The sequence below is a fragment of the Buteo buteo genome, chromosome 4 (genome assembly GCF_964188355.1).
Source record: "Buteo buteo chromosome 4, bButBut1.hap1.1, whole genome shotgun sequence".
NCBI classification, from domain to species: domain Eukaryota; kingdom Metazoa; phylum Chordata; class Aves; order Accipitriformes; family Accipitridae; genus Buteo; species Buteo buteo.
Window position 1 is genome coordinate 1,851,496 of NC_134174.1, and position 21,673 is coordinate 1,873,168.

Below are 21,673 nucleotides of genomic sequence, written 5' to 3' on the forward strand. Positions count from 1 at the left end.
TTTTAAACTACCCAAGCAGTTTGCCAAGGATGCAAACTGAAGGCTTAGGAAAGGACTCAGAAGAGACCCCATGTGGTTTGCACATCCTGCAACAGAGATTTTCACGGTTGCCTTTATGTTTTACACTACTATGCATAACTGGGTGCCTCCAGGCTGCGGGGCAGCAGCACTCAGACCCCAATCCAGACCCTCAGCACTAAATGTTGTAAGGCCCTTCAGCTGCTGCCAAACGTGCTGTTACTATCATCTGGTTGTGACCTGATCGTGATGTTTGATGGCTCAGCTTTTAAAGTAAAGATTTCCACAGGAAACAGCACTCTTACCACTTTCTGCTTGCTTTTTGGCTTGAGGTTTTGATGGGCTGTTAGCCACACTTTTTAGCGTCTTACTTTTCACTGGCTTCGTGACGGTCTCAGCAACAGGAACCTTTTTCATGTCTGGGTTCTTCAGTATCTTTAGTCTCTTTGTTTGCAAGCCAGGATCGTCAGGAGCTGAGGTTTCCTTCTGAACAGGTTCAGACTGTGCTTTGTGCACAAATTCTGCAGACAGGACCTCCGCACCTGGGACAGGGAAAAAGGAGCGCATTTCTTTTGGTTTGAGACATATTCAGGTTAAAAAGGAGTAACTGCAAAATATCCAGCTAAGAAATGTGGAAGGACTGCTTTAGAAGTGATTGCCAGTAGCACAGTAGTCTTCAATGACTTGATTTAAGCATCCAATCTTACAAATGGGTTTGTTACTGATGTGAGTGATCAGTAACCAGTTTTTAAAAATTAAGCATCGCTTCTTAAGCTCATTAAAAGCCTGCTTTCCTGAACTAGAATAGGTGTTCTCCAGGGATAAGTCACTCTAATTCCTGCCCCGCACACTTGCACCCTGAGGGTACTTTTAATCTCTCCAAGAAGCACATAAGAACCTCTCCCAGATCCATCAGCAATGCCACCCAGGCCCGAGGCAACGTGCCCCAGGACAGAGCTCAACAGACTGTGAATCAGAGCTGACTTCAGCCCACTACTGGCAGATGCTGTACAACCCCCTGTTCTGCACAACAGCCCATTTTCACAGTTGCTGCCACTATCCACGATGTGTGTAAATGCCGGGGAGGTCGCCAAGTATGACACTAACTTTGCAGACAGCCGGTCCTTTGAATGTTTATGGCCACGTTTCATCACCAAGGTTGAGATTCATCTCAACCCACTTTGAGTGTCTCTACAAATCAGGTGGAGGCTCAGGCTGGCTCAGAAGGACAGGCTTAGCCTATCCTCAACAGTGAGACAGGAACCTTCCGAGGACAATTTATGCCATTGAGACACCTTGCATGAGCAGGTCAGGCCAGATGCCAGTTTTCAGCAGAGTAAGTTGGGTGGGATCAATCTCACGCTTCGAGCTTCCTCAAGGCCACAGCAAGAAAGCTGACTCTCAGGGAGTCACAACGTGACCATATAGGGTGGCTGGTTATTTAGGCAGCCTGTAATGACCATGGCTTTGGCAACTGCTCCTTGCCTGAGCCATCAACAGCCCATGGACAAGTGATGCAATAACCATGACCTGGCTGATGCCCCTGTGCAGAGTCACCCATAAGCAAAGGAAGGCACCAGCACAGACCATTGCACCAAGTTTCAGGTACCTTCACTGAAATCCCCTGCCATAGACCTGGACTCCTTCCCAGGTTGAACAAGAGACTGTGGAGACATCACCACAGACCTATTTGGATGCTCTCAGGAGGTATCTGCTCGCGCTGGGCACCTGGGGTGATGGCAAGGGGACACAGCTCCTAGTGAACCCTGATTATCCCAGCTGGATATCCCAAAGAAGCAGGAGGAAGTCAGTCCCATTTATATAGCACTTACCTCTTTTCCTTCTGTGTGGAAACTGCAAATTGGCTAATTTAAGCATGGGCTCATTGGAACTGGCTGCGAACCCTGGCTTTTTAGGAAAAGAGAAAGCGATGTTGATTTTCTTCTTCTTGGTTGCTTTCCTGTTCCTGCTGCTGTCCCCCATAGGATGCATTTGCATCTTGAGGGGTGACCATTTCTTCCTGGTGCTGGTCACAATGGCTCGGCTGGATTTTCTCCTGCTCTGCTGTACCCACAGCTTGCTGGCTGAGTTGACATCTTTTGTGGGCCCTTCACCACTCTGGTCCTGCCCCACACTGGGCTGTGGGTTTTCACTTTTGACTTTTATTTCCGCTGCTGTGTTGGGACTAATAGGGTCTGGTGGCACAGCTGAACAGAAGTCCACTTTAAAATTGGCCTCTGACTCACAGCAAAGAGACTGAACAGCACCAGTCAAACATCCTAAGGCAGCTGACATTTCCAGAGTGTAGCTGCTGGGATCAGACAGATAATGCTGCAGCTGGGAAAAAGACTGCTCTGAGTGTTTTTTGAAGGGATCAGTACATTCATCCTCAGTTGGTGAGAGGAGAGAAGAAAGGGGAACTTTGCAGTTTTGCCCAGAGGTGGGCTGTGTATTTTGATCAAGCTTTGCATACTCTTGGAAGTGCTGTTTGATACATAAGCTGGTACTGACTGCATCCCCCCATGAAGAACTCGTGGCTTTCTGTAAGGCATAGCGAAGTCCAGGTAAAACTGATGCTATTTTTAATGAGATGTCACTATCATCACCATCTTCCCTTTCATCTTTTGGATCATGCTTTTCAACTGCGAAAGGAAAGTAACAGAATTTTACTCACATTAAAAAAGGATTAAATTCCTCAAATCACCTCATCGTTACATGCGAAGAGAACATGAAAGCTATGAAAAAGCCCCAGAAGCCAACCTACAAAAAGCTAGCCCCAGGGGTGATGTCCTGGTTTGATGGATGCTTGTAACTGCTGAAGGTAAAAAGAATTGCACGTAGGAGTCAAAGTGGATTAAACTAAGATGAAAGACTGCTGTTGTATCAGCTAGCTCCATTCTGCAGGAAATTACAGGGTGAGATGGCACACATAGTGGTCTAAGTCCCTTCATTCTAGCAACTCTTGCTACATCCAACATTTAAGACAGACAGAGCTCTGAAAATAAGATGGGTTTTGTTGGCTTTGTTTTAAACCTGTTTAAATTTAGGGTTGCCCATGCAGGGTGTTTAGACTAGCACCATTTTCAGATCACTTGTGTTACGTCCCTGTTCACATGCAACTTCCAGCAGCTCCATCTCTACCTGCTGTCAGCGTGGGTGGACACGCTTCACATGAAGACACCACATTAGTGCTCTGGAGTGGGATGGGGAATACAGACTTCCTCAAGCAGATCTGGGGACTGTACAAATAACTAACATGATCCCTGGGTGATTTTCTAAAGCTGGAGGACTGATCCTACTGAAAAGAGTTGGTGTTTCTGTTTTCAGCAGGATCAACACTCTACCACGTACACTGCTCAGTATCATAAAAGCCTTGGGTTTAGCTCCCAGTAGGGATCAATGAGTCCCAAGGCTCGAGGTTGCCCACCCTCGCAGGTGTCACTGTGGAAGTAGGCTCCGCTTGGCATAGCAGCATCCTCTCAGTGTCTGGAAATGCCTGGAGAGCCAGTGTGATATGCAGAGCCTGTCAGTTGAGCTCCCCATCTGCACAAGGCAGACTTATCCGGCTTCATCCGCTGCAAGCCAGCAGCCTGATGTTGGTGCTTTGCACCCAAGGGATTGGCCCATCTGCGTGTTATGATCCAACTCTGAGGTTTCTTTTGGTTGCAGGGCCAGGCTGACAACCCCAGTGCCCTTCCCTGTCATGTCTCTTCCCAGCAAGGCAAAGGCATTTCTCTTCCCCTTCCAGATGTGCGATTTTCTTCGCCTTTTGGCTTGCCTTGCACTGGCAATGCTGGTCCTTGTTACCGGCAAGCCCAGGCGTCCCCGCAAGCCAGCTCCCAGCTGCCTGCCTCCGCTGCTGGCTCAGGAACACTGCGGCATGTCTGCACAGCGGGTTTGGTACGCCTGCCCTACATTCCTCTTGACGGCTGTCTGGACAGGAAGGGAACAGATTCAGAGGCCGCTTGTTTCAAAACGGGAAACATTATTCATGCTTCAAGTCTGAGCCGAGTGACTTCAGATGTGACCATCCTTCAACCTCCTGTTCTCTTTGCATCTCCCCTGCACCCCTACCATCCCTTTTCAACCCCAAACCCCTGCACAGCTCTGCTTATCTTCATAGAAAGGAAAAGCCCTAAGGAAAAAGGGTTTATAATCCCAGTGAGAAGAGGTCTCCATCCCAGGGGACAGTCAGGGCTGGCTGGGGTAACGCCGCTCACATAGGCAGAATGGGACAGCACGTGCAGGAGTCCTGCCGGCACCAGAGGGAAAGCATCTGGAAGCCATCAACGTTCAGATCATGACACATAACAACACTGAGTGTTTACTCAATCTTATCCTCTCCCCTTGCCTGTTCACTTTGCCACCAGCTGCTCTCTGGCTGCCACGGCTTCGCCTCCTCTTTAGCATCAACACCAGCCACAGGCAATGTCTACTACAGCCCCAAACTTTCCTACCAACCAGCTGATTGCACCAGCTTCTCTCTGGTATGCTCCTTACGCCTGGTGCCCTCTCCTGTCTCCACCACCTTCTTCCACAATAACCCTCTTCAAGATAAATACCTCCTTGCCCTGTTCTCCTCTTCCCCAGCCCACAGTCAGCCTGGATTAGATCCCTCTGCTCTGGAGGGTATTTTCTGCCTGTTGCAGGGCTGATCAGCAAGATCTCAATATCTGGGTGGTCAGTTCCCACCTCCGGTCTGCTCTCCAGGCATTCTTCCCCTTCACCTCACCCAATTTCAAGCCCTTGCTCCAGGCATCACAGCAACAACCTGATCCCAGGTTTGACCTGGCACTTTGGATCTTCAGTCTGCCTCAGGAGGAGCCTGTCTCTCTCCTACACCTAGTAAAGACACTAGAAATGTTGCCACGCTAACACAGCCACCAGCAGCACGTCCTTAAGGTTAGGCTGACTGAATTCGGGCATCAAAGACATTTGCAACACGTACTGCCAAGTTACCATCATGTCTTCACCCGACTTACAAGCCCACTTCATATGCGAGTCCTGAAGAATAAAGTTTATAGCTGGAGGTCAAACACTGAAAAAGACAAAGCAATCCATGCTCGGATGTGCCTGTGGGTCCCATTAGCTATTCCGCTGATTTTATCTTCTGGGGAGGGGAGATGGGTACGTCCTGTGCAGCTCCATCGGCAATGCCAGCCATCGCTCACACAGAGGTGGACTGAAATACCAATGTGTGGCTGGCATAAACAGTCTCTTGGCTTGTCCCTAGGATGACTCAACAAAAAGCAAGCCAGAAGTTATGCAGAGCAAAAGGTCCCTGCTTATACGTTGCTTGCAGATCTGCAAGGCTAAAAGTATTACTGGTGGAGTAGGCACAGTGAGAGGCACGTGGATGAAGCTGTCCAGGGGAGGCAGAGCAGTAACTTTCTTTATGTCCACAAGAAGAAATTGTAGTATGAATATTTCTACATAGACAGTGCAGCAAAAAGCCAATAGATAGAGAGAAAATTTGAGGCAAATGCAACAGAGGTTGAAGCTGATTCTTACTTCAAGATCTGCAGGTTCAAACCGAGCAATCTTTATTTTCTCTTATTTAGTGCCTCTGTATTTGTTCTGCATGAAAAGCAGCACATTTTGCAGCTGCAAACAGGCTGGATTCACCTCCCAGCTCCCAGAGCCATGCCTCACCTTAATGGCAGCAAAGTATCACAGCTCTGGCCAACACCATCTCCCTGCCTCCCTCCCTCACCCGTCATGCACCCTGACCAGTCGTCACAGCTCCGCTACCAACATTTATGGATCCCGCAGGAGAGAAGTCACACAATACGGCTGAGCCTCCAAACCCTTGCTGCTCTTTAGGGAGCAACGCCCCTTCCCCACCTCTCCTCTCCCTCCCCATGACAGCAGCGACCTTTCACAGAGCCCACTTCACTTGTTATCTCAGCAGAAAACAATTCCCTTATTTTTTAGGGCAGGGGTTTTTTTCTGCTGGTTTAGCAAATCACATCAGCTCCACGCAGGGTCCAGCAAGTGCCATGTGTCATTTCGCCCCCCTGAGCACGGCTCCAGTGCACCTTTAGGGATGTAAGCCAGGCTCTGCAGAAGTCAGATTTCCACATACACACGTAAGGCAGTTCAGGGAGTGGATGCTGCTGAAAACTGACCGAGAGGGAGAAATGTAATTATTTGTCACTCCCATCAACTTCCTGCAAAGGGGCAAGGATGTGCAGTGACTCTAGTTTACATCAGCTTAAAATGCAGCATAGCTAGAGAATTGGGACTTCTCTCTCCTCTTAAGGCCCTTTGCGCTAAAGCTGTAGGTGGTTCTGAGCAGAGAAATCAGCTCTTCAAGAGGACATGTCTGTGAGGACCCTCTGGTGAGGATCCCACAGCCAAAACACAGTGTCTGAAGCCAGAAAGGGAACCTCCCTACCTCTCAGGCATACCGACCGGGATGAGGTGAACAGAAACAGGGCCAGGAGGCTGACGGGCTCCTTGGGGTCAAACCCTATGAAAGAAAGCAACAGGTTTTGTTTAGACTGAGGGTGCGTACCCTCCGTCTCTAAAACAGAGCAGGATGTTTAAGCACAGGTAATGGTTTCTACATAGCCATGCCTTACCATCATCTCGTGCCAAGGCAGAGGACGTGAGGAGGATAAGGACTCCTTGGTCTTGTAAATATTTGATGATTGCCTATAAAAAACACATACAAAGTTAGAGCAAACACTCCCTTTCCTCCTCAGCACACTTTATATCACTCAGCATGACTGTTGACAAGCCCTTATTGCCGGTGAACATGTGCCAACATCACCAGCTCATTCCCTGTTGAGGAGGACACTGTTTGTTTCATGCCACTTGGGTCAATGGGGATCTGTAACCAAAAGCATTCCATTTATGTTGTTATTCAGCTCTCAGATTCCTCCCATCTGTTTCTTAAAAAATAAATATGCTTAGTCAAACTAGCTGTAATTAATGAACAAGGTTAATAATTTTAGTCCCTTCAGTTCAAAAGCTCCTAGGCATCTCAGCCAGAAATTGCTTTCAACAGCCCAAGGGGAAGGTTTTCCCAGGAGGGAAAGCAAAGCTGGACACCAGCATCTGACAAAATACAACCAACTGTTCCAGCCACAAGCCTGACTGAAGTTCAGGCCATGCATCTTGCTTATTAACAGCATCAGTATCAAAGAATATGTGACAAAAAATTTGCTGAGTCTAAAAGACACCTGCAACTCTGTCTCAGAGCTGGATGACTGCATGTCTAAAAAGATATGTGCACTTATCGAGGCTTTTCTTATGTTTGGGTGTTGCTTGATGCCTCATTGCAGAGCTTCATTTGGACTGCCTTTCCCTCCGTGGGGATAGCCATTTGGATCTCTTCCTTCCATGCAGACACATCTTTTCAGGAAACTTAGAGGAACTGAATAACCCTAGGGCTTCTAATGCTCTGTGAAACTTCACTGATGCCATTCAATACATTCAGACATAACAGAGGATTGGACTAAAGTCCACAGCCTCGTTTCTCCAGGACAACAGAACAGCTTTGGAAATGCTGAACAATTTCAATTTAATATTCACTATTCAGAACAGCAGCTCCTTGCTTTGGTTGTCTCAAGCCAGCAGAGCAGAAGGGATAAGAGCCAGCATCTCTGCTGCATAAATTCAGCTCAATGAAATAGCTGTGGTTTCTCACGGACAGGATGATTTTCAGGCAGGTGAGGAGGAAAGTCAAGCCATAAGGCAGACACAGAGTTGAGAGACATCAATCAGCAAGCACCCAGAGGACCACAGCTGGCCTGAGGCAACAGCGAGCCCCAGCCACCCTTTCATTTTCACTTGGGCCCTGTGCAAGGTGGCTGACTGGCCTGTGCACCACTGAAAGGGAAAGGAGATGGAAGGCATTTTTCATTCAGACTTTTGGGAGCTGCCGCCAAAGCGAATTCACCCACGGGCTGTTCAACAGCAAGCTAAGGGGAGGGAAGAAGCATAGTGACCATTTCCTCGCTGGAATAAAGGAGCTCTATTAATGCAGTCTGACAGATATATGAGGGTGGGGAATCTCTAGGGAAACGATGCTCCTGATGGCTTTCAATACCAAACTGCTCACGGCCACAACTCAACCATCTCATCTTTTGCTCTAGTGAGCCCAGCTCTGCTGGGCTTGGCAGGATGCATGTTATAGCCCTCAGTGGCTACAAGCATGGTGTGATGCCCTGGAACACGTGGCTGTCACAGATCCCAGCAAGAAAGACACTTGGACTCTGTAAAGTATTGGTTAAAATATCTCTTACTGGTGAGAACAGGAGAAGAAAAAAGGGATAGCACAGATAAGCTTACATCTCTTCAGATGCTGGGAACCTCAAGATGAGCTGCAGCACAGATCAGTGCCCCAACCAGAGGTCCAACTGAAGTTGCACAGGTCAGGGTTACCTGCACGTGAAGGGATATTGTCTTTGTCATCCCTTCTTTCTTCTCATGTTGTTACCAGTATAAAATAGTTTAATCAATACTTTAGGGAGTCCAAGTGCTTTCCTTACAGGGATCCACAACAAACACTTGCTCTGGTATGTTACATGTGGGAAACTGCACATCAGTGGGCAACTCTTCAGCAGTGCCGCACGGCAACAGCACTTCCAGGCAGTTCATGGGCCACTGCCAACTTATAGTGAGGGGATGATGTGCCCAGACAGCCGTGAGTTTGCAGCCGTGAATTTGCAACCTTGAATTTACAGGAAGCGTCAGATGTGAGAGAGCAACCAGCAGCAGCAAAGCCAAAACCAACCCAACCACAAATCCCAGCAGAGATGCAGGTGCTGCGCTCCACAGGGATGAGGATTATCCCTTGGAGTCACAAGGAGATGTGACAGTCACACTGGGAACAAAAGACCCCAGTGTGCTTGAAAAAAGCCTTATCAGATAATATATCGCAAGGGAAATTCACCATTAAAAATAAATCTCAACTTATTCAGAGCTCCTGGAAGCCCATGAGGTTTCAGCAGTGTAACTATGAGTATCTAGCTGAGTGGGGGCTATTTTTCAGCAACAAGGGAGAAAGGCAGGCATGTGACAGCTTATGTCTTTTGCTTAGTAATTATCATTTTGGCATTGGGGGACTTTGCTTCTGCTTTCTTAATGCTTCTGCTTTCTTAATATATAAGATCCCCTTGCAGTCCTTGTCCACCATGCTGTTTGCAATGCAAGGGGGGAAAATCATTAACGAAGACAATAAAATAATCTGAACTGGCATAAACATAGCCAAAGAAGAGATTCGCCTGGTATAATGCCTTGTGCTCAGCAGGGCATGCTCACCCTAGAAACCAGTTCCCAACTCATAGTGGGTAATCTTCAGTTAACAGTTTATATACAGAAATACTAAACTATGTCTGAGAATAACAAAGCAGGAAAATAATACTTAAACCAGGGAATTCATTCCATTTTGCATTAGTTCAGAATCTGTGAATACCAAAAGTTTCAAGAGATCATTTAAAAGGCCACCTTCCTCCCAGAATGACAATGTTTTAAAATACTTACCAAGTCCTTTTCCTTTAGCTTTTCTACTAACTGATCCATTTTGTATTGATCCTTATTTGATATTTCTACTTCATACAGACTGAAGTAAACACCCTGAAAGCAGACTGCAGACAAAAGAGAGAGAATTTGATGTTGAAATAGTGCCACTTGCATGAACTCTGAACAAACAAGTGCTCCTGTACAAGGAAAATGGGTGTGCAATTGGTGGAAGCACTGGGTTTTAAAAAAAAAAAAAAAACTTACCAAGATATCCTAAGCTGGTATATGCATTCATATCGCAGTGAGTTTCCTCTTCAACCCATGCATGGTTCACTGGAGATGTTTCCTATCTTATCTCTGCAGCTAACAAAAGCTATTTAACCAATGCTGTGTGCTTCAACAGAGACAGGGAGCCTTTCAGAGGGAAACAGCTCATTCTAACATGCCATATTCTCCCCTCCTATGGAGCATCGTTATTCCACACTCTGATCCCCAAAGGAGTTTAACAAAGGCAAGATCTTGGACCTACCTTAACCCTCTGAATTTCACAGCAAAATTCTTCTGTTCAACTATTTCCTCTCTTTCACCAACTGATCTTAAGACTGTGGCTCCATGGCACTTTCATCAAGTGTTGCTGTGGCCTGCCCCCACTTCTCCTGCCCTGGCACTATCCTGTGTCCATCTGCACTGTAAGCTGAATGCTAACCCCCAAAACAGGCTGGCTGTCAGTCAGCCCGATCAATGCCCTGACTGGGTTCAGCAGAGCTGATACATGGATGGGACGCAACACTGCAGAAGTCCACACTTGTTTTGGTGCAAGATGACATGGAAATGTCATGGAAATGCACCTGGAGCTTCTGCAAATCACATCCAGAGCCCTCCATGTGCAACCTGCAGTATCTGTGCCAGTAACTGCACGTCCACTGCAATGCACAGCCACTCACAGCCATCAGGAGCTCAACACCTCGGGGCTGAGAGCTGCCAGGCTCATCAAAACTGCAACCCAAAAATCAATCAGCAGTATGAACCCCAAGTGTAATTAGACACATTAGGTCCCCTCCTCCCCACCCTGCACTGACCAGGACAGAGAGTGGTTGACTATAGGCAAGTAGGGTCTCTTAGGGGACAGTAGAGCCCTTCTCTTCCTTCCCCAAATCTGTGCTTTTATTTGCTGATTATTGAGTATTCTCTGCCTCTCTCCAAGGTTTCTGGAGTCCTCTCCCCTCTCATGCTGCCATTCACTGTCACTGTCAGTCCCCTTGAAGTGACAAGTAGGTTACCTGTGACACAAAGCTACTGCAGGCAGCCTCGTCTTTTGGCTTTGGCTGGCAGCTAGGCCCATCTGTCCAGATGCAGGAGACACTGGATCAGACCCCAAAAGGTGGAGTGTCCCTCACCTCGTAGGGAGATGATGTAAGAAGGGAAAAGTTTGTCTCCCTGCATTTGCTCTCAGTTGCACCACTTTTGGCATCTTGCAGGATGGGAAATCAGGTCTCAAAACAGGGTCTCCCACCCTGTCCTGTCCCAGGAATGAGCTGATCAAAGGGTTGCTTTGGGAAAAGCATTATATCACATCAGGAGACCATATGAAGCACGGACAGGAAAATATCCCTGTGCTGCCTTGGCATTTTTCCTTGCTTATCTGCAATCAGCCACCCTTCAAGACAGGACCCAGTGCTACGTGGACGTGAGCTCTAACCCCCTGCAGCAATTCCTATGGCACAGCACAAGAACATGTTACTCATCATGCCGGCGGGTTTGGCACTCACCTTCATTCTCAGTGTAATTTCTTTTCCCAAATGCAGCTTCTGGTAGCTTTTTCTTCAAGTCAGACAAACCCATGACATGGTTAATGTCCAGGTTGGGAGGCCTGTGGGGATAAAGCAGCAGACAGTGAGATCACAAGCATAAAAGGCTCTCAGAATCAAGCATAGTAGAGTGTCCTTGTTGGTCTGTCACTGTAAAACCAGAGAAAGCGCCTCTGAAGAAGGCTGGAGAAGGTTCAGCTTGCTTAGCACTTTGCTGATCTGAGGATCCTGTTTGTGAACACTTCCAAACACTGATATTGGTGGCCGTGTTACTGGCTGTCACTGGCTGTTTCAAATTGCTGCCTGCTGGTTGGCTTCTGACTACTGAAGATTTTAAATCTCTCATTTTTTTGAATGCTAGTTACCTCAATACTTTATTTGCCATCGTGCCTATCTGTAAACACAACTGGCTGATCGTACATGCACCATCAGGAAGCCCACTTCTCACAGGGAGAAAAGTCCCAAGCAGGAATAATTGATTTGGAATAAACATTCCAGAGCAGTTAACAAAAAGAGATGACAAAATACAGCCATTTCCAGCTGCAGTTCAGGGCCCAGTCTCATGTCCTCATCCAGCTATTGCTGTGACACTGCACCACTGGCTGCCCAACACCACTTTGTTGACACTGATGACTGCCCTGAAGTGTAGGTGGTAAGTTGGTACAGCTGCAAGAAGATGCTGATCAATGAAGGGATGGGGCAGGAAAGACAAAACTGGCTTTTGCTGGTACACAGACACCCAAAGGTGTAATGCTTCACACTCCACAAATTGCACAGAAAGAAGAGAAAGGGGCAACTTACAGCTGGGCTGGAATCGTGGAGCTGTATGGCGTCCTCAGGGCGATGTTGCACAAAAGCTGGCCCCGGATGGAGAGCTGCCCCCTCCATGGACAGTACAATGCTACAGGCAAAAGGGAGAACGGCTCAGAGAAAGCAGGAGAGGGAGAGGGAGAAAGGTACATTTATAAAACAAAAGCAACCACCAAATGCTCCTACCTTTGTGATTAAGCTCAGGTCTAGAGAAAAGGGAGAAAAAGAGGAACATTTAGCAATGGGAAAAGGAAAAACAGCCCACAAAAGTGACCGGGTATTTTGGAACGACAGCAAGTTGCTTACAGGCTCTCTATAGCTAAGACGGGCATTTCCTTCGGCTCCCTGTACTGGCAGGCGATGACTATGTAAGGGCAAATCTGCCTGGGCCGCTCAGCAGTGCTGCCATCGGACACTTCATACACGTAATACTGGGGTCAGAAGGGAAACACAGATGAAAAAACAAGGTGAGGAATGAGCAAGGCACCTGGGCCAGCACCATGTTCCCCTGCAGCCCACAAGCAAGCTGTCTGCACAGTCCTGTTGCAAATTGATACCTGGCTCTGCTCGAAGGCCTGGCAGTGGCTGGCCTTTGATGGCATGTTGCTTCTGCTTACAGCCACATGGCAGTCGTAGCCGGGAGATGGGCAGGTATAGCTGGTTGTGTAATTCTCAGATACCACCTTGACCTTCCCCTGTGCCAGAAAATTTACCAAACAAAAAAAAAAAAAAAAAAAAGAGTATACACATAATTGTTTGCAGAAACTTACTTTAAAAGACCCCTGAATGCTCCTTTTCCCCAAAGACAGTGTTGCTGGCAGCCCCACACTCCCCACCACTGTGAGGGGGTTGCGTGCATTGGTGTCCTTACAAACATGAGGGCCTGCCACAGCCAACTTCGCCATGGCAGATAAATCTGCACTGCTCAGGAGAGCAAAGAGGAGCAGCATGTCTTCGGTGCCAGCTACAGAGAGCAGGAGCCAGTGGGGAGGAAAGGGGCCACATGCTAGCCCCATGGAGGAATAGAATGGGCCTGTGATCTGAGCCACCGTATGGTTCCCTCTCAAATCCCCAAAATGCATGAGAGTCCAGGAGAAAAGGTGACCCTATGGGAAATTTCTGATCTCAGCAGTGGAATTTGGAAGTTCCTCTGCATCCTCTGCTATCCTGCAGGCCACCAGTCCAGCCCAGCTGGATCTCTTGCTTTCTAGCCTGACACATCCCACTGTCAAAAATCCTGATGAGCTCTCAACAGAGCTGATTCTACACCCCACCACAGTTATGGGCACCGATGTCTCCTTAAAAACTGCTTGCACTGTATAGCAGCTTCTGAAAACCATTCCACATAAAAAGAAAGACTTGCGTTTTACCTTAATTAGCTTACAAATTACAATATAGCCTGATTTTCCATGATACCAGGGTCTCGGATGAAGACAGTCTGCATACTTGGAAATATAAACCCCTGTGAAAACAAAGCAATGCAAGATAATGTGAATCATCTGTCGAGTAAAGCTGACTGCCAAAAAACCCTGTAAAGAGGGCCCTTCTTGCGGAAATGGGAGTCTCTGCAGAGTCAGTGTTGCAAACCAGAGTAGCACTTGCTGTCATAAAAAGGGTGAAACTCTTTCTGACTCTTTTCCTTTTTTTTGACAGCTGGTATGGAACAGCATTATATGTTTCAGGGTCAGCTCTAGGAAAGGAGTTAACTTGGGTTTCTCCTGGGAGAAGTAGCCAAGCTAACATCAGTTTTGCCCACACTACATGAAAACATACTGAGAGAGGGCTTGTCTCTTACAGGAAGATCTGGTGAAGGGCTTCCAGGTCAGACTGCAAGGTGGGGCAGGTACTTTGCTCAATTTGGAGTCACACAAAGGCAATGTGAATGTTTATACGTGGGGAACACTCACTGCAAGGGCATGAGAGCAGGCCCATGGCATGGCACAGACCCTCCCAGGCCCCTTCCTTGGCTCTTTATGGCCCCTCAGCATCTCAGACGTCAACATGAACCTTCTACCCTGTGACAAGGCCTATTCTCACATGGCTTATTCCCATCCCTTCTCCATGCTCAGGGCATATCATATGTGGACTTATTGGGGGTGGGGGTGTTGGCTCTTCACTCCTGCTTTATATTTGTAGACAAGATGGGTAGAGAAGTACATGGCGGGGGAAACAGGGACTGGGCAGGGGAAGGGCTACAAAGAGACACACCATAATATTCATCTCAGTCCATCAGGACTAAGATATACACCAGATAAATAACCAGTTCTTGTTTGGTTTTGTATTCACTGCCATTGACTGCACAATAATTAGGTCTCTTGGCCTGCGAAGACTTGCGGGATGAACACCGGTAGACGTTCTGCTTCTGGCAGAAGGATTTCTTTGAGTAACCCATTGTGCACTGCACGTCTTGAGGCCCCAGACCTTTGGGCAAGGAACTTGCACATACTGAAAAGGGCTTTGACGTGTCACGATCTGCTCTGGTTATTAAAAAGACTAGTGGCAAAAGCTCAGCAAACAGACTCTGAAGAGCAAACGGGTGGGGAGAGCTGCCAAAAAGCCACTTTGGTGACAAAGGTTGTTATTAACAAGGGAGAAAAAGCCTGAAATGGAGAGGTGAAGAGACAATAACATTCCCTGGGGAAGATCCCATCCTCATCTGGTTGAAGGGGCAGAAGGAAAAAACTGCTGCTTGCTTGGTCCAAACAAGTGCAGTTTCCCACGTAAGAAACACGGGAGTTTCTGTGGATCTTTGCAGTAAATAACAAGGCAGTACCAAGAGTTTGTCTGGGCTTTTGCTTTTAAAGGAGTCAGTATCCCCAGAACAGTGAACAGGTCTTTTGGTCCTCTGAATAGAAATCTTACCTTTTGCTGGGTCACCAAGTATGGAAATAGAACTGCTGTTTACACGGAGGCCTGTCTGACACACCTCTTTTGCCTTCAAAAGAAGAGACAGTCTCTTTTACTATCTATTTTCAAAGATAAGGGACACAGCTACTGAAATCTGTAGCACAACAGTTGGCAAAATACTTGCAACAGGCAAACATGTTGTTTCAGATACTAAATACTTGTATTTATCGAGTGTTGTTACAAAAACCTCTGTGGAAGCAAAAGCTTAGAAAAATCTGGAAAAAATCCAGCATCTCCAGAAACCACTGCAAGCGTGAGGCTGGACTTTGCACCTTCTTTATCTGCACAGGAAATTTATGGAAAAATAAATGGAATGGGGCTGGCATGAAGGCAAAGGACATTTGTTACTCTGTGCTTACTCCTCTATAGGCACAATTACTGCCTTGGGAGCATCTCACCAGCTTTAATTCATGTCCAAAGCAGATTCATAGAAGTGTGCAAAGACCAAATGTAGATTGACCAAGGAGTGACAATAGGAGCAGTATGAACTCATTATGGGTGAGAAATAAAAGCAAACCAGTCAAACTATACTCAGCCCCTTTATAAGCAACACTGGACACTCATCTCACCTAACTTCTGCCTCCTAAAAGGCAAGTGTCTAGCTTAGACCAGCCAGCTAGATTTCCCCTCTGAACAACAGAGAGAGGCACCTCCAGAGAGCTGTTTAGTCCAAGGATTTTAGATGCCGGCATTAAATGAGGTCCAACTGTCCTCTGGAGAGGTCCCTCTTTCCTAGGGTCTGTACAAGGAGCTCAGTCACTTGGCGCAGACTATGTTAAATTTCAAACAGCCAAAACAAAGCAAGACAATTCCCACACCCAAACTGAGACTGAAAGTGGTTTATTTTGCTGTAGCTCAATTCAAACTGAACAGAACTAAAATGCATTCAGGCTACTCTCATCCTGAACAAAACCATCTCTACTGTGATTTAGCATGGCATCACTAAATCACATTAAAAGTGAATTCCCACTAGATTCCCTGAGCATCCTTCTGTAGACAAACTCTTTTCAAAAATCAAAAGCATCCTTGCGAAAAACGGGCAGGAGTAACTTTCCCGATAGCTGCGTCAGGCTCTCCACCTAGCTGGCAAAACTGAGGGAACTTGCCCAAAACCACCTGACGAACTCCTGTCTCCTGTCACAAAGGTGCTTTTCTCTTCTAAGCGTACATGAAAGGTTTCACTTGCTGGTAATTGACCATAAGTCCACTGGGACAAAGGGAGACTCCTCCTATCTCCCTGCAGAGGGCAAAGGGGACAGCCAGATCTGAAACAGTAATTGACTGGAGAGATGCAAAATAAGATCCATCACTAAAACCTCCCAGTAGCTGCTTTCAGAACTTGCTCTGTACTATTTATACAGTAGTAATTTTACTGGTAAGCAGGGTACAGAGAGCCAGGACACTTCAGTCAACAGATCTGCTGGGCTTTGGTGGGACGGAGCACATGTGCAGACACTTGGCATCAAACTTCTTAAGCTAAATAAACATTTCAGGTTACCTCTTCTTCATTATCAAACAGGAGAAATGCAAAGGTCTCCTCCAGCTCCTCCTGGCTGTATCCAGCAGCTTCCTTTGCTTGGGCAAAAGCTTTGAGCTGCAGAAGACACAACAACACTTTGTTCTAGTCTGTTCATGCCAGAACCAAGTGACACGTTCATAGTGTGAGGACAGTGTCCCGAGTACCTCCAGTCGTGGTCAGTACAGGGCAGATGGCAGCGGCCAGGTGATGCTGGACCAGCTCATGTGCCCACACACGATTCCATCCCCCAGGCACGTGTACACCCATTCTCCAACCACAAGGCCCCCAATCCATGCATCTGTCTGTCCGTCTGTCTCTGCCTTTGTCGCCAGCAGAACATGTTCAATGTCCTCCAAGGGACAGCAGGCACATCCAGCCCCACAGTGTCACGCTGTGCTCATCCCAGGGAAGTCCAGCCTTATTCCACCGTGCCCCTCTTGCCATGCATCAGAGGCTACTGGGGAGCTTGTTTCACCAAGCAGCATGTGGTTCTGGTGGAGCATCACATTTAGTAGCCAGCTATGCCCATCAGAAGGCAGATCATCTCAGCCATGGAGAAGATGCCTACAGAAGGGGAGATGGCTTGGAGGCACCTCTCTTTTTCTCTCTCCACTGACCAGGGAAGCCTAGACTATTTGATTAGAGGGCAGGTGCTATCATGCGACTACAGCTCAGAGGGTTTGGCTACAGCCAAATAACACATTACTCCAATTTCTTTTGTCTGATAATTAAAGCAGAGCATGTTCTCAGTGCAGACAGGAAGAACATCATGGGAGCAAACAGAGCTGGATCTGAGTCCATAATATTTTGGGGCTTTAATAAAAGAAGTTGTAGTAGGATGGGATTTTTTAAACAGGATTAGATGATAAGAAAACATCTCATCACTGCTTTTGCTTATTTTGGCTTTAGACGCACAGGCAAATCAACAAATTACTTGATACCTGCATCCCCATTTGTTTTATCCAGCTCCACAGTGACTATCCCAGATTTAGGCAGCCAAAATGTCTAAACTCTATTTAAACTATGACAACAAGCAGACTGGTCATCTCCAGTCCCCAGAGAAGACAGCCTGTCTTGCACACCAATGACAGAGGGAGTGTAGGGATGAAGGCATTTTAAAAGCAGTTCCGTACACGTCCCAGTCAGCTGGAGAAAGGCAAATGGGGTTAAAACTGGTGCCTGCACAGGTGTGAGGGCAGACAAAAGAAATACCACATGGAAATCTGCCTCCCTGTGAATCAGCAGAAGTGCAATAACTTTAAAGCTCTCCTGCTAGGTATCAAACCAGGATTTCAACCTGCCCCCAAGGCCTGCTCCAGGAACTGCTGTTAAATGTCTGGCAACATTGGCTGAATGGACCTTTTGCTCCTGATCAGATTGGGAAGGAAGAAGTGCGAGAAAGCAAAGAAAAGGCGCCCTTCAGTCAGGAACTGCAAATGGGGCTCTACAAAGCAGGCAGATCAGCCACGTGCTGCAAAGGAAATACCTGCCAATAAACCAACATTTACAGACCTCTGCAGCTCCCAAAGAAACACCACCCTTTCCCAAGCTGCCAGCAACACCCTGCTCCTCCACCGGCCTTACCTCACTTAGAAAAACATGGTTTTCCACCAGAATTGCTTGACTGTACTGAAAACCGTCCTGAGATGTAGAGTCCAAGTAGGAGCTCTGCAACACTGAAACTGCTGTCTGCAGAAGGGAACTCGACTCTTCTGACTCCAGATGAAAACCTGGAGGAAGAAAGCAAAAAGCAGGTGCAAATATTAACTCTGGGCATCCCCAGATGAGTATGGGGCCTCAGCAGAGGTGGGTGGCAGCTTAGTTATCAAGCCCAGATCTCCATGGAGCAGATCAGCCCTGTGGCTCCCAATGGGAACAGCCGCTCGCCTCCAGCCATGGAACCCCCAAGTCTTTGTCTGTAAGTTAAACTGCCCTTTGGCAGGAGGAATACAAGCTCCCTGTTTCCTAGTGACCCCTTAAAGTTTTTAATTTGCAACAGGAAAAAAAAAAGAAATCAATAGCAACTGCCAGAAGCAAAGCCTGGTGGTAAATTAACTTTATGCTGAGCAGGTCAGAGTTTTCTCTTGTGCTAAAAAGTTACTTAGATTCATTGCGCACTCTTTTAGGGTGTGAGAGTTGATGTCTGCACACAGGGAAAATCTCAGTGCATGCTCAGTTTCCCGGGGTTATCTGTTTTTCTATAAAGATCTTCAGGTCTTGAGTGAATGTGGTTTTCAATAGCACGAGAGCAAGCCTTCCTTCAAAGCCTCAATGGGCAGAGCTTTCTCAAAGCCCAAATTCTCTCACATCTCCAAGGAAAACATCCGAGTGAAACACTTCCCAACTGCATCCCACCAAGAAGAGGTCCCAAAGCAGTTGACAAATTAAATATGGATGCAGAAACAAATGAAAGCCCTGCAGTATTTGTGCTCTTGCAACTGTTAAAATCCAAGTATTAAATAAAGCAGCCACTCCGACAGACAGGAAATCCTGGGCTCAGTCTCTGTTGCACATTTAAAAAACTTTATTACTGGCAGTGATTCATGAGCTAAGAGATTTCAAATCCCAAGCTGAGTTTTCAACATAGACACATTGAAAAGGTTTACTAATTCTGACCCATAAACTTTAGAAAATAAAGTAGTCATCTACAAGGAAAGAAATGTAGAACTGCTGAACCTCACCCAAAGAACAGGTTTTGCATGCTGCTCACTCTCTAAGAAAAACCTCACCAAAATTTTTGAGGACAAATAGATAAGTTCTCATTTTAACCTCTAAAGCAGAAAGGCCCACATTCCTTTGGTGATGAGCAAGATAGCATCTGTTGTAACCCTGCAACCTGCTTGGGGTTTTGACTCCTATTTTTAAAGGCTAAGTTCTAATAGCTTTTTTTTTTTCTCCCCTCAATTAAAAAGAAGAAGAAAAGGCAGAAACACTCCCTATGTCACAAATCTTGTTATTTCTCTCAAAATACTCAAGGTCAAAAAAGGACCTAATATAAGGAACAGGAAAAATAACAGTTCAAATAGTGTGTATTAAACTCATTTAGCTACACTGCTCTAAGCCAGTTCAGCCAGTCTGCACTATGGGGCTTAACAGGGGAAGGGAGACAGCATCTGCGTTGTGCCAGGCAAAAGACAAATCCAGACAAGGCAGAAAGTGGGGGGAAACAGTATAAAGACTGCTCTAAAAATGGTTCTAAGAAAAGCATGTAGAGGACAGGTGGGAATGGAAATTCGGAGCACAGAAGAAGTCTTTAAAAGAACTTTTGCCTCTCTTAACCTCACTCTGGGGAATGTACATCTTTTGTGCCCTCTTGTATTCACTTTCTAAACCTCCCACTTTCAGATGACGCCTCTGTAATCATTAGAAGTAGTCAAAAAGCAGGTGAACACAACTTGGCTCTCAAGCACAGAAAACTGAAAAACAAAGAGGTCTTCCCACTCTCTCTCACTATTACTGTGTCTTCTCTTTGAGCCTAATGAGTGTAAGAAGGGATGTTAAGTTTTCTCACTTTTTTCCTCACTTGTCTTTCATTTTGCTTTGTCTGTCTCTCCTGCACCTTGTGGATCTCAATGAAGCAGTCAGGGAGTTCAGACTCCTCCACAGAAATCAGATTAGGGAATTACATCCCAGCTCACAGCTTTGCTCAAAGGCTTGGACCAAACACAACATCCCTTTTTGCTTCCTGGCCCAAGCACAACAACAACACTTGTGTCCAGAGTCATCCTCCAAGGAGCGACAGCCCCGTCCTCAGCATCTTCTCTACCAGCCTAAACAAGCCCACCTCCCTCGACAGCTGCTCATGTCTGAAAAGAACAGGACTGCAGCTGGTGCTATTTAATTTCACAGCTACTGCTCCAAACCATCTCACTTTCCAGGGTGCAATATTCTGCTCCTCCTACTGATAGCGTCTTGCAACTTTGCATTATCGACAAGTTCAGGGTCTTAAAGTATGAGAAAGGCCATGTCTAAATGTGCAAACTGGGAGCCTGTCATGTGTTTCCACACTGAGTATGTGAGATACCGAGTTGACAAAGAGAGATTATGGGTTAAAAACCCCTCCAGGTGAAGAACATATAGTGAGGGTGCAGGGTGTTAAATCGGCAAAAGCATTGGATATTCAGTATCTTTCAGGAGTAAAAGCTAAAGGCTTTAAAAAAAAAAAAAAAAGCCTGGGAAGATCTTGGAAATGCAACATGAACAGCGATTTTGCAAGAGATAACTCAAACATTTATTCCTCCCTGCAAGTTCAGCTGCAGTGTAAAAATGAAAGTCCATAAGGGAAAAAAAAAAAAGTTGCTGTAGTAATACATAAATACGTGAGATGAAACAATCACAAAGTGTGACACCGAGTCCAGCAGCTTGCTGTGACCCTCAACTCCCCTTTCAGATTTAAGGGGCTCCTTCAGATCTGTTCCCACCCTGAGGAAGAGTCTGCAGTCACACAAATACATGCAAAACCCCGACACATCCAGGTTTCATTTGTGGGAGCAGAAGGCCCTTGACAGTCTCTGTGCAGGATGTGAGGATGCGAAAGTGAAAGTGCCCAAACCAGAAGTAAAAGTGAAAGTGTCCATTCCCCTCTTAGCAGCTTGGACATGTCACTACTGCCACGCAGCATCCTCAAGGAACGGGACCAACTTCTCCTATGGGGTCAGCCGGACAGCAGAGACGCATCACGGGACTGACAGCTGGAGAAACGCAGCACAGCTCTGCACCAGCACAGCCCAGCTGAACCCACCGTGGGTGCTACCTGTGCCCTGAAATCCTTGGGAAGGGGCTTCAAAGCCTGTCCTGGTGATTTCCTACCCTGATAGCAAGGCGGAAAAAAGTCACCTTTGCAGCTGTTAACATCAGTTGCCAATGCTGCAAGTAAGGCTGATCTTTCCCTCGTGTTGTGGCTGTGCAGAAGTCATCTTCCAAGAGCCTTGCATTCCTTGGAAGGCTGCTAACCTCATTCTTCCTCCTCCTTTTCTAGACTTAAAGCCAGCTCCTTTGACCTTTCCACCCCAATCATGCCTGCAAATGTCTCAACAGGCCCTATTCTGTCCTCTGCAAAGCGTTGACTAAAGTCAGCCTGAGTGGACGTGCCCCACCGGCGCACACACCTCCCAGGAGCTGCACGCCTTTGCTCCCCTTT

At 46.8% G+C, this 21,673-nt stretch overlaps 1 protein-coding gene across 6 annotated transcripts in view; it reads right to left on the reverse strand.

Annotated features, from left to right (window-relative positions):
- The window catches only part of TASOR2 (transcription activation suppressor family member 2), a 44,742-nt gene that overhangs the window by 15,408 nt on the left and 7,661 nt on the right, over positions 1-21,673 (reverse strand). For 3 of the 6 annotated variants that reach the window (XM_075024580.1, XM_075024577.1, XM_075024578.1), the window contains exons 2-15: positions 18,118-18,263; positions 16,513-16,608; positions 14,970-15,042; positions 13,478-13,569; positions 12,665-12,802; positions 12,414-12,538; positions 12,294-12,313; positions 12,099-12,198; positions 11,259-11,359; positions 9,511-9,614; positions 6,603-6,675; positions 6,416-6,490; positions 1,851-2,660; positions 324-560 (exon numbers count right to left, since the gene is read on the reverse strand). In XM_075024580.1, coding sequence (XP_074880681.1) covers positions 324-560; positions 1,851-2,660; positions 6,416-6,490; positions 6,603-6,675; positions 9,511-9,614; positions 11,259-11,359; positions 12,099-12,198; positions 12,294-12,313; positions 12,414-12,538; positions 12,665-12,802; positions 13,478-13,569; positions 14,970-15,042; positions 16,513-16,608; positions 18,118-18,263 — 2,190 coding nt within the window. Of the gene's footprint in view, positions 1-323; positions 561-1,850; positions 2,661-6,415; positions 6,491-6,602; positions 6,676-9,510; positions 9,615-9,753; positions 10,499-11,258; positions 11,360-12,098; positions 12,199-12,293; positions 12,314-12,413; positions 12,539-12,664; positions 12,989-13,477; positions 13,570-14,969; positions 15,043-16,512; positions 16,609-18,117; positions 18,264-21,673 lie in introns of those variants that run through there. The other 3 variants (XM_075024581.1, XM_075024582.1, XM_075024583.1) reach the window with 3 other exon arrangements.